The 11,864-nt window shown below is 41.5% G+C and overlaps 1 protein-coding gene across 2 annotated transcripts; it reads left to right on the top strand.

Moving 5' to 3' along the window:
• The first annotated feature begins 2,866 nt into the window (after positions 1 to 2,866).
• Positions 2,867 to 10,676, top strand: ERI2 (ERI1 exoribonuclease family member 2). 2 transcript variants are annotated; one of them, XM_056138820.1, is made up of 9 exons: positions 2,867 to 2,903; positions 4,380 to 4,447; positions 4,532 to 4,615; positions 5,291 to 5,418; positions 6,125 to 6,281; positions 7,013 to 7,113; positions 7,728 to 7,809; positions 8,936 to 9,024; positions 9,213 to 10,676. In XM_056138820.1, the coding sequence occupies exons 1-9, from the start codon at positions 2,881 to 2,883 to the stop codon at positions 10,539 to 10,541; spliced, it is 2,061 nt and encodes a 686-aa protein (XP_055994795.1). In that variant the 5' UTR covers positions 2,867 to 2,880; the 3' UTR covers positions 10,542 to 10,676. The 2 variants fall into 2 exon arrangements, with proteins under 2 accessions (XP_055994795.1, XP_055994797.1); XM_056138822.1 differs by having other exon boundaries at positions 2,878 to 2,903; positions 4,537 to 4,615.
• The last annotated feature ends 1,188 nt before the right edge of the window (positions 10,677 to 11,864 follow it).

Raw genomic sequence — 11,864 nt, 5'->3', positions numbered from 1 at the left:
CTCTGGCAATGCTACCATTGCTTAAAAAAAAAGATACAGTTTTATGACAAAAATTCATACAAACATCCTTGTACACCTCAGGATAATTTTCTGGTATAATAAGTGTATATGGGCTGGAGTGATAGCACAGCAGGTAGGGCATTTGCCTTGCACACAGCCAACCTGGGTTTGATTCCCAGCATCCCATAGGATTCCCTAAGTACTTCCAGGAGTAATTCCTGAGTGCAGAGCCAGGAGTAACCCCTGTGCATCGCTGAATGTGACCCAAAAAGCAAAAGCAAAAAAAAAAAAAAGGATGTATATTTTTCTATTCTAATAACTATTGCAAACTCTTCCAAATAATGTTATTAACCACAAATGAATGAGAAAGCTGAGAGTTAGGGGTTTATTCAGTGATCAATAATTATGGTTGCTCAGCACAGGATGTGAATTTGAGTATGGTGAAAAGATTCCAGGACCATGGATATAATCCAGGATAAATATGTAGGAAGGTAGCCTGGTGTGGAGTGTCAAATCTTAAGCAAGTAAGAGAGTATCCACGCAGTGGGAAGAATAAAACTGTAAGGCCTGGAATCAGATATTTTCAGTAAAGGGGCATTTATGCTGAGGGAGGGATGATTGGAGAATCACACAAATCAGAACTTGAATAGGGTTTCCACGTGAGAGAGAAAATTTAGACAAGAGGATGATTGACTTTAAAGGTACAGGATAATAGAGGGCAAACAGCATAAGGAGTATGTGAGACAGTGGCAGCAATTAAGGACTGAACTTAATAGTAGTCTGTTTTTTCATAGTTACATGTCATAAAAATGGAAGAAGAAAACTTAAATGATCCCTGTGGAATTGAGAATAGAAACGCTAAAGTGAATCTATGTTTTCACTGTATGAACAGACTCAGAAAGATGTTCAAATGTAAACTTGTGTACGTTTATGTGAATATATTCTAGCTCTCCATTGAGTGCTGGCATCCCAGAACAATAAGCACATCTAAAAGCCAGGTCTTATTTTCTAAATGTCATTCTCATTTGACAGCCAGAGGATTGTTTCAAAAGCAGTGCCGGTATGAGGGCCTGAGTCAAATCCCCTATACATGCTTCTTCTCTACCAGCAAGACCTGGTATAGTTCCTTAAAAAAAGAAAGCAAGTGAAAGCTTAGGAGAGATGGCTGATTTTTGGACTGATCGGGTTATGTCAAAAAGAAACAGAAGTTGATTTTATGGTCAAATCTGATATATTTCAAGCATTAAGAAAATAGTAATAAATTATAACTCATTTTATAAAATAGGTAAATGAGTTCGTGGTGATTTAAAAATGAATTGTAGGACTGGAGCAGTAGTACAGCGGGTAGGGGGTTTGACTTGCACACGTCCGACCAAAGTTCAATCCACAGCATCCCATATGGTTCCCCAAGTACTGCCAGGATAAATGCCTAAGTGCAGAACCAGGAGTAACCCCTGAGCATCTCTGCGTGTGACTCAAAAAGAAAAAAAAAATTGTAATTTTTTTTTTAGCTTTTTGGGTCACACCTGGCATTGTACAGGGGTTACTCCTGGCGATGCTCAGGGGACCATATGGGATGCTGGGAATCGAACCCGAGTCAGCGGTGTATGACAAACGCCCTGCCTGCTGTGCTATCGCTCCAGCCCCAAGAATTGTAATTTTAATGAGAAAAATATACCCCACAAAGTTACAGAATAACTTTAGAGAAATTTGGTACATACAGCCTCACCAAACTATCAAGGGGAAAATCAAAATTGTGTACAACCCAATGAAATGTAACAGTACAGAGTATTGCTTCTGTAAGATTTGTACCAAAAATGTCTAATCTAAAATCAGTGAAGGGAAAACAATCTAACTTGAGACATACAAAATAGCTGACCTTAGACTCAAAGTAGTAAGCTTATAAAAGTATAGAAAAAGACAAATTATTTGGATTAAAGAATAGATGGCTATATCTAACACCTGATTCTAGGCGAGCTTTTCGTAAAAAGAACTGGGACAAATAGAAAAACTTGAGTCATTTTTGAATAGCAATATACACATGCTATTTTCTCATTTTTTGATGGTTGTGCACTGTGGCTACGTAGACTTGTTTGTTGAAAACATACTCTAAAGTTGGAACAAATATACACTAAATTATGAGGAGGGAGTTGAGGTTGATTGCGTCTAATATTGGATGGGGTCATCTGTTCTTGCAAACTTTGAGTGTGAAAGTGATGATGAGATTGTCAAGTTCCTTTGCCCTTCTAAATCTTCTTTTTAAAAGGGAAAGAAAATATAGTTTTTCAATGTGCTAGGAAGGGAGGGGATAGTCCAGTGGGGTTTTTGGGCCACATCTGGGAGTGGTCTTGGGGCAGGAGAAAGGAAAGAGAGAGAGAGAGAGAGAGAGAGAGAGAGAGAGAGAGAGAGAGAGAGAGAGACAGAAGAAGAAGAAAAAGATGGAAGGAGGGAGGAAGGAGGAAAGAAAGAAGGCAGGAAAGAAAGTAGGAAGGAGAGAGGAAGAAAAGAAAGAAGGGGAGGGAGGGAGGGAGGAAGGAAATAAGGAAATACAGAGGAAGGAAGGGAGGGAGGGAGGGAGGAGAAGGGAAGTGAGGGCGGGCTAAAAGAGCAGAAAGGAAAGGAAGGAAGGAAGGAAGGAAGGAAGGAAGGAAGGAAGGAAGGAAGGAGAGAAGGAAAGAAGGAAGGAAGGAAGGGAGGAAGGAGAGGAGGAAGGAAGGAGAGAAGGAAAGAAGGAAGGAAAGCAGGGAGGACGGGAGGCCGGGAGGCCGCCCCAGCGAGTGGCCGGCCGGTATCCCCCCCGGCGCGCGGGTTTTCGAAGGAACCGGAAGTGGAGCCGGGCGACTTCCGGCGGCGGCGGGGCCGGGCGAGCGCGCGCCGGCCATGGCGACCAAGAAGCTGGCGCGGTAGGCGGCGGGGGCGGGGCGGGGTCGTGGTCGCCCTGACCCGGCGGGTGCGGGCCGGAGTGGGCCCGGGCCCGGGGATGACGGGGCTCGAACCCGTGCCCCGGCCGGGAGACCGGCGCCCCGAGCCGGCTCGGGCGCTCCCGCCGGGGTCCTCGCGGGGGTCGCGGCCGGGCGCGGCTCCCCTGGCCGAGGTCGAAGGGCGAAGGGCGGGACGCGCGAGGGGCGGCTGCGGGGGTGGGGGGGAGGTCCCGGCGCAGGCGCGCAGACGCGGCGGGCGGCGGGGCAGGGGCGTTCCTGGCGCTCAGGGTCCGACTCCGCGGGCTCGGGCGTCTGCAGACCCCGTTTCCTCTTCCGTAAAGCGCAGGTAGCCGAAGGGACGAGCTCATGCAGTTGCTCAAGAAATCGTCAGATTTCATTCTCGATTCTGTCCCAGGAGCGCGGGTCACTGAAACGGGGCAGAGGATGCTGAGATGATTGATTGATTGATTGATTGATTGATTTGGTCCCACCGGCGATGCACAGGGCTTCCTCCTGGCTCATGCACTCAGGAATTAACTCCTGGCGGTGCTCGGAGGCCCATATGGGATGCTGGGAATCGAACCCGGGTCGGCCACGTGCAAGGCAAACGCCCTACCCACTGTGCTATGGTTCCAGCCCCTCAACTAACGACTTTTCAAAGTAGTTTGTCACACTTGCGGGGTGTGTGTGCGTGTGTGTGTGCGTGTGTGCGTGTGTGCATGTGTGCATGTGTGTGTGCATTGAAGAGGTGGTAGAGGGTGTGAAGAGAGAGACATACTGGGGTATGGATAGGCCACACCCCACTGACTTCAGGGTTTACTCCTGGCTCTTTGCTCTGGGGTCACTCCTGCTCAGCTCAGAGGGACGGTGCCTGGGATCTAAAACAGGGTCCGAAGTGTGCAAAGCAAATACCTTACCAGCTGGACTATCGCTCGCCCGGCACTCTCTCCTGACCACAGTATGAGGTCATTCTTTAGACTTCTTAGCTTTTGCTTTGGGGGATAATTTATCGTGTAACTTTATCTTGGACCTGTACTTTGTATTTTTGTTTGGGGGTCACATCTGGTGGTGCTCAGTGGTTACTCCTGGCTTTGTGCTCAGAGATCACTCCTTTTAGAGCTTAGGAGACCGTATGGGGTGCCGGGGATCCAACCTAGGTCTGCTGTGTGCAAGGCCTTATCTGTTGTTCTATTGCTGCGGCCCCTTCATACTCAGTTCCTCATCACTGTTATGAAATAGGGGAAATTATAGCAGAATCATGCGAATATGAACTTTGAGGCCTGTGCTGATACAGTGATTACTAAAACCACTAGAGGGTCTTTTCCCTCAAAGTCTGATTCCATTCTTTTCTCTTCCCCCACAGACACATACACACAATCCCCAATCATGAACATGTTATTTTTTAGTCTGTTCCAACAGGAGTGTAAATGAACGTCTTGGGATGTTTTACATTTTTAGGCAGCTTGGATTAATTAGGAGAAAGGCAATTGCACCAACAAGTGGGAATGGAGGAAAAAGCAAATCCAGTAAGTATAGTGTGCTTTGTTTACATTTTGTAGCTGTGCCATTTTTAAACAGGTAAAGCATAAGGTCACCTTGATCTTTTGCAGAACAGTTGTTTGACTACTTAATAGTCATTGATTTTGAATCAACATGCTGGAATGATGGGAAACGCCACTATGACCAGGAAATAAGTAAGTCTGACCTGCCAGTGATCTAAGCTAGCATTAGATGTGTCACTTTAAAGTTTGCAGGTACAAACCACTGAAAAACTGAAGTTTAAAGAATTAAGATCGTTTATGAATTGGTACAACATTAGCACTATTATATATTGCCATTGTTACTTTAAAACCTGACTGGACAAAGAAAGGGAACAAATATCTAAACGTCTCATAGTTGTTTTAGAATTATATTAAATTTCAAAAGCATATGACAAAATGCTACTTTACTATCCATTTAAAAGTTTTCTTTTTAGTGGTTAAAAGTAAAGTAAAGTAAAGGCCCTCCCGTTGATCATCGATTTGCTCGAGCGGGCCCAGTAACATCTCCAGTGGAGACTTTGTTGTTACTGTGTCTGGCATATCGAATACTCTTGGTAGCTTGCCGGGCTCTCCGAGAGGGGCAGAGGAATCGAACTCGGGTCGGCCATGTTGGCTGCGTGCAAGGCAGACGCCCTACCCGCTGTGCTATCGCTAAAATTTCTTTTTTCTTAATACGCTAAAACTACATCACGTTGCATTGGTCATTTTTATATACCCTAATTAAAACAATGATTGTTAATGCTCTATATTAGCATTTAATTTAAAATGATTATAGCATTAATATAATAATTATATGTTGAAATGCCAATTAAACATTTTTTAATTTAGTTGAATTTCCAGCTGTACTGCTGAATACTTCGACTGGAGAAGTTGAATCTGAGTTCCACGCTTATGTTCAACCTCAGGAACACCCAGTACTTTCCACATTTTGCATGGACTTGACAGGAATCAAGCAGGTATGATACAGATATCAAAATTCAGAGATCAGTTTCAAAAGGAAAATAAAGGCTCTCTCTCAATATCAAGTATTAAATTTCTGTCTAGATTTAATTATCACCTTTATTTCTAATCTTTTGATTTTTTTATTTTTATAAAGTTGTCTACGATGATTTATTACGTTCAGTATTCCAACACCAATCCCACCACCACTACAACTTCCCACCGCCAATATTTCCAGTTTTCCCAACCATCACCCAAGCCTGCTCCGATATGATTTATTCTATGTTGCTTGTTATGAATAATTCACTAAAAATGATCAAAAAAGATTTTCTAAGAGGAAAGTGTGTGAAGATTGTTGTTTCTCACCCTGGAGCCATTAAGCCCTTGCTTAAGAGATTACTAATATGCTGTTACAGGTTAAGCTTTGTTTGTTAATATTTTCCTTAATCGAGATTGGTTGCCTTCTACTTTACATCCCATCCTATGTGATGTGCAGTGGTGCAGAGTCATTTTTACCTTTTTAAAATCTGATTTCAGATTGATCAGCCTAATTTTTCTCAACTTGAAAAGGCCTAATCATATTCTCTCTCATGCATTTAACATATTCATTCTTCATTAGACCTTTTCTTTGTTGTATTCTTCAACAGTGCCTAATTATGTGAGCAATATATACTGAATAATTATGGAATTCAGTGGTTGAATTTAGATTTTGTGATTATTCAGGTTCAAGTTGATGAAGGGGTCCCTCTGAAGATTTGCTTATCTCAGTTTTGTAAATGGATTCATACAATTCAGGAACAGAAGAAAATTATTTTTGATACTGGAGTTTCAGATCTTTCTACTTCTGAAGCAAAATTGTGTGCATTTGTTACTTGGTCAGGTAAAAATTAAGTTATATATAAATAGCTTAATCACTGATTCTTTACTTTAGTAAAAATTGTTGATATTAATCCCCTGAACCAGGAAAGGAATACAAGTGCTTACCAGATGTTAACTATATAAATTTATGTTTTCAAAATTACTATTCTGTGGTGCCTTATAAATGAAAGCCTTAATTTTAAGAATTTTTAAAGATTGTTTCTCTCTATTCTTCTGAATCCAAACAAAGACGATTTTGTAAAGGTTGTGTCATGTTTTTAGAACCTTAAAAATAGAGTCCTCATTCAACTCACAGTTTTTCTATGCTTTTCTATTTTGACACATACTGATACAGGCATTAAGGAAAAAATGAGTCATTTAAAGCAGATCTTTTACATTCTCGTGACATAGCATTGCTGTTAGTAGTCATCGATAGCATGGTTGCGCTATTGATAGCTTAGCCTTAATAGTCATCGTTGCTTTCTAAAGATAGTGGATTGCTAACAGATGTTTGGTTTTCCTATTTTTTCCTTAGAATGCTGAATGAAGGATAACCTCCATTTTGACCATGCAATTTAGCACTTTTTGGAGAGTATTCTGAGATACTTAGTGTACTTCATTAAGTATTTAGGAAATACTATGAAACTTAGATACAATCTAATTTTTAATAGATTAGTAAAGTGAATAGTTGTTATATATTAGCAAAGTAAACATATCGGCATCATAAACTTTGTTTTAACATATTTAATGCAGATTGGGACTTGGCGGTTTGCCTGGAATATGAGTGTAAAAGAAAACAGCTCTTAAAACCCACATTCTTAAATTCTTGGATAGATCTTAGAGTAACTTACAAGGTAAGAGTCAAAGACGGAGATGTCCTTATGTTGAAAAGTGATTTTTAGTTTTTAAAAAATTATCAAACCTTTTTCCATAGAAATCATAGATTTTTTTAAATAAAATATTTTCTTTTGAAACATTCATATTAACACATCTTAAAATATGTATGTAAAAAAACCCCAAAAAAGTAGGGGCTGGAACAATAGTACAGCCGGTAGGGTGCTTGCCTTGCATGCGGGTTCGACCTGGGTTCTATCCCCAGTATCTCGTGTGGTCCCCCATGTACCGCCAGGAGTAATTCCTGAGTGCAGAGCCAGGAGTAAACCCTGAGTATCACTGGGTGTGACCCAAAAAGCAAAACAACAGCAAAACCCACAAAAAAGTATATTCGCCTTCCACGTGGCCAACCTGGGCTCGATTCCCAGCATTACATATGGTCCCCTGAGCATCACCAGGAGTAATTCCTGAGTACAGAGCCAGGAGTAACCCCTGTGCATTGCTGGGTGTGACCCCCAAAAAACCAAAGTGTATTCTAATTAGTAGAGCTAAAAATTATGGAAAGTAAGACGTTAATCAAAGTCTTTCAAATAGTGATAAACTTTTCAGAAATCGCCGTCTTTTATTTTATTAGACATTCTACAGGAGAAAACCAAAAGGACTACGTGGTGCCCTGAAGGAAGTGGGAATAGAATTCCTAGGACGAGAACATTCTGGTTAGTATCAGGAAAGTACTTTCACCTCATTAATGAGGAATATCTTCTAGCTTTTATAAAAACTCATGTTGTGTGCAATTCAGATTGTTTCTAAGACTTTAAGACTTTTAAATGATCACATTCATAAGTTAAACACTGCCATCTTTTGTTTAAAAGAATGAAAATAGTTAGATGATGGCCGCTCACTGTCACTGTCCTCCCGTTGTTCATCGATTTGCTCAAGCGGGCCCAGTAACGTCTCCATTTTGAGACTTGTTGTTACTGTGTTTGGCATATCGAATACGTCACGGGTGGCTTGCCAGGCTCTGCCATGGGGGCGAGATACTCTCGGTAGCTTGCCGGGCTCTCCGAGAGGGGTGGAGGACTCGAACTCAGGTCAGCCATGTTGGCTGCTTGCAAGGCAAATGCCCTACTCACTGTGCTATTGCTCCAGCCCATGATGGCTGTTAATTAGTGGAAAACTGAATAAGACTTGTGCTAGAGACATTGTTTGATGCATATGGGAAGTGTGCGTGTTTTCCCTGACACCCTCTAGTTCCTCGAGCGCTGCTGGAAGTGACTGCCAAGTGCCACTGGGTGTAGCCCCCAAAACAAACTGAAAAACCCAAACAAAGAAAATGAACAAGACTATTAAATTATTTACAAATCATGGTCCCTTCAGAAAGTTGATGACATCTTTATGAGTCTAACAGATTATTACCTCCCGGAGTGATAGCACAGCGGTAGGGCGTTTGCCTAGCACGCAGCCAACATGGCCGACCCGAGTTCGATTCCTCCGCCCCTCTCGGAGAGCCCGGCAAGCTACCGAGAGTATCTTGCCCGCATGGCAGAGCCTGGCAAGCTCCCCGTGACGTATTCAATATGCCAAACACAGTAACAACAAAGTCTCCAATGGAGACGTTACTGGGCCTGCTCGAGCAAATCGACAAACAACGGGAGGGCCTTTAAATGTTGGAGATCATGTCTTTCATTAGGTCATGTTGCTACAGCTTTCCACACGACCAACTTACCATTATTAAAACTAACCATAGGTTCTCACTTATGTTTCAGTGATGGCTTTCTTTCCCCCCTGTAGTTCTTTATACTCGTACCACTTTAATTCAGTGTTTGCGATATATTTCTTTAGGTTTGGATGATTCTCGGAATACGGCCCTTCTTGCTTGGAAAATGATCAGGGATGGCTGCCTAATGAAAATTACAAGGTCCTTGAACAAGGTTAGTACTGTTTGCACCTTTGTTCTGACTTCTTAAACCGCTAAAGTAACCATAGGTTCATTGAAATGATTTCATATGTGCAATCATTTGTAAATCAATTGCATTTTTTTTCGTCTTGTCGTAGGGGTATTAAAGAAATGATGAGCACCCAGATTTTATAGTTGATAGATCTGTCTGTGTCATCACAGGTTCCCACTAAGAAGAATTCCAACATTTTGGTTAGAAATTTGAATGCAAATCAGGTTGACGAAACTTCAGTCTGCAAAAATAGCATTCAATCTGTAAGCGTAAATGAAGGGGAATCAAAAAACGAAACAAATTCTCATAAAGAAGTTCAGATGAAGTCAGTTGGTGTGAATTCTCCCATCACGGTACAGCAAGATCAGTTACTACTAAAAAGCAGTGTGAAAACAGGTCTTTGCAGTGTCAAAAGCTGCTTTTCTCCTTTTAATACTATATCCTCTGCTTCTGCGGGGCAGTTACAGTCTACCAGAGTGAATTTGCCTATTTCTCTGCAGAAGCAAGAACAAAATGAACATCTTGCTTTTAATACCAAATGTAAATCTTCAACAACTGGTTCAGAATTGGTACTTGTTTCAACTACCCTTTCATCTGTTAATCATGTCTCTGATATGGAAATGAGTTCTGCTCTTGATTGTTTACCTATGTTGGCGGATTGGGAAGATGTTGCTTTACTTCCAGCTTCTCAGCCTGAACAAAATACAGATTGTATGCCTTCTGTTAATGACTCAAACATAGACGTCTCATTCAGTTCTGGAGAAAGAGTAACGATTTTAAAAGAATTTGAAATGCCAGATCATGAAAACTTTCAAGACATGGAAGAAACTCCTCAGAAATATGAGACTTCTAAGTCTATTGTATATAGAAGTCCTCACACAACTATTTATAATGTAAAAGAAGCCAAAGATCGGAATTCAAATGTTTCTGACTTTAAATTACCGGAATGTAAATCAAATATTCTGAACAGTGTTCACACTGCTATTTCTTGTCCTTCAGTTTTGGGGAAACATCCTGGAGGTATGAAAAGGAATTCATCAAATCCCCAAGCTTTCCCACCAGCCAAAAAACAGACCTTCACTATTCATGAGGAAAAGCCCACAGCACAGGAAGTCTCCCAAGTGAGAAATTCCTCCAAGAAGATTGTTCCTTCTGTCTTAACCTCTAATGTTCATCTACGAGATTCTTGGAAGCTTGGGAAAATGACTCCTCCTTTATGCAAATGTGGCCGAAGATCTAAAAGACTTGTTGTTTCTAATAATGGGCCAAATCATGGGAAAGTCTTCTACTGTTGCCCTATTGGGAAACACCAAGAAAACAGAAAGTGTTGTGATTATTTCAAATGGGAACATACACTAAAGAAGGAAAAAGCCAATAGCATAGTTCTTTCTCATTCTCCAAGGGGGCACAATTTCAGTGGTCCAGAAGCGATTTGTAACAAAAGTTTGAATTTGTCTACCCCGAATTCACTGAGACTTAGACCTTCAATGAGAAATTGATGAACTTTTTTTTATACCTAAATATTTTTATTTGTGATTTTCAGTGTGGTTAACAATGAAAAAAAAAAATAGGGTGGGGAAAGAGCTCGAAGCATGTGAAACATATGCTTTGAAGGAAGGAGACCCTGCCAGAGCACCTCCGATTTAGCCATGGGGCCTCCTGAGAACCACGTGGTGTGGCCCTTGTGACCTCTTTACACCACTATGATGGTCCCAGGAAGCTCTAACACCTGAGTAGCAGAGTATCACGAATCTGAGTATTATTAAACTGGCAAGCCAGCAATTCTAGACTGAGCATTGCCAGAAGAGGACCCACTCCCTCAATCCTGCCCCAGAGCACCCCTGGGGAGGGCCTTTTATTTGTTTATTTATTTATTTATTTTCAGTGAATAGACCTTCAGTATGAGGATTTAGACTTTTATTATACTGGTACTATCAAATATAGGGACTGGAGAGATAGTACAGCAATGAGGCACTTACCTTGTATGCGGCCAATGTGGGTTTGATCCCCGGCACCCCATATGATCCCCTGAGCCCCACCAGGAGTGATGCCCTGAGCATACAGCTGGGAGTAAACTCTGAGCAGGGTTGGGTATGATCCCAAAACAAAAAACACATAAACTGAAAATAAATTTCACAGGCTCCTAATTTTGTTTATCAGTCATCTAATATGTCTTCTGTTTATGAATTCTGGTTGTTCCTGAAATTCCCAAACATGAGTATTTTGATGTCTTACATATTTATATTTCATATATTAACATTTGCTGATTGTATCATACTTCTTTAAAAGAATCAAAATATTTAGGTTATAAGCAAATTTAATATGTATTCTTTTATAGTTAGCTTTGAAACAAATGTTTTTTCTTTGTTTTTGTTTTGGTGCTATACCCAGCTATGCTCAGGTCTTATTCCTGGCTCTTTCCTCAGGGATCAAGCCTGGCAGTGCTTAGGCAATCATATGGGGTACTGGGCATTGAGCCCCAGTTGGCTGTATGAAAGGCAAGTGTTTATTTGTTGTACTATCTCTTCAGCACCTTGAAACAAAATTTTGATTATTTTACGGAGCTTTGAAAAACTAACAGGTCAGAGATTTGGTTGAGAAACTGCTTTTATGCGGGTAGGGCATTTGCCTTGCACGCAGCCGACCCAGGTTCAATTCCTGGTATCCCATATGGTCCCCTGAGCACCGCCAGGAGTGATTTCTGAATGCAGAGCCAGGAGTAACCTGTGAACATCACTGGGTGTGACCCAAAAAGCAAAAACAACAACAACAACTGATGGCACTCTATGACTAAATTATAGAAGCACTAACACAGAGGAATT

This window comes from Sorex fumeus, unplaced genomic scaffold (genome assembly GCF_029834395.1).
Source record: "Sorex fumeus unplaced genomic scaffold, SorFum_2.1 ptg000130l, whole genome shotgun sequence".
In the NCBI taxonomy this organism is placed as follows: Eukaryota; Metazoa; Chordata; class Mammalia; order Eulipotyphla; family Soricidae; genus Sorex; species Sorex fumeus.
This window is presented reverse-complemented; position numbering and strand designations above follow the sequence as displayed.

What these genes read in the sequence shown, in the direction of transcription:
- ERI2 (XM_056138820.1), top strand. Translation starts at nt 2,881, where the DNA reads ATGGCGACCAAGAAGCTGGCGCG. An exon ending in TGGAGGAAAAAGCAAATCCA is followed by an intron (nt 4,448 to 4,531) that starts GTAAGTATAGTG and finishes GATCTTTTGCAG; the next exon opens with AACAGTTGTTTGACTACTTA. An exon ending in ACTTGACAGGAATCAAGCAG is followed by an intron (nt 5,419 to 6,124) that starts GTATGATACAGA and finishes GTGATTATTCAG; the next exon opens with GTTCAAGTTGATGAAGGGGT.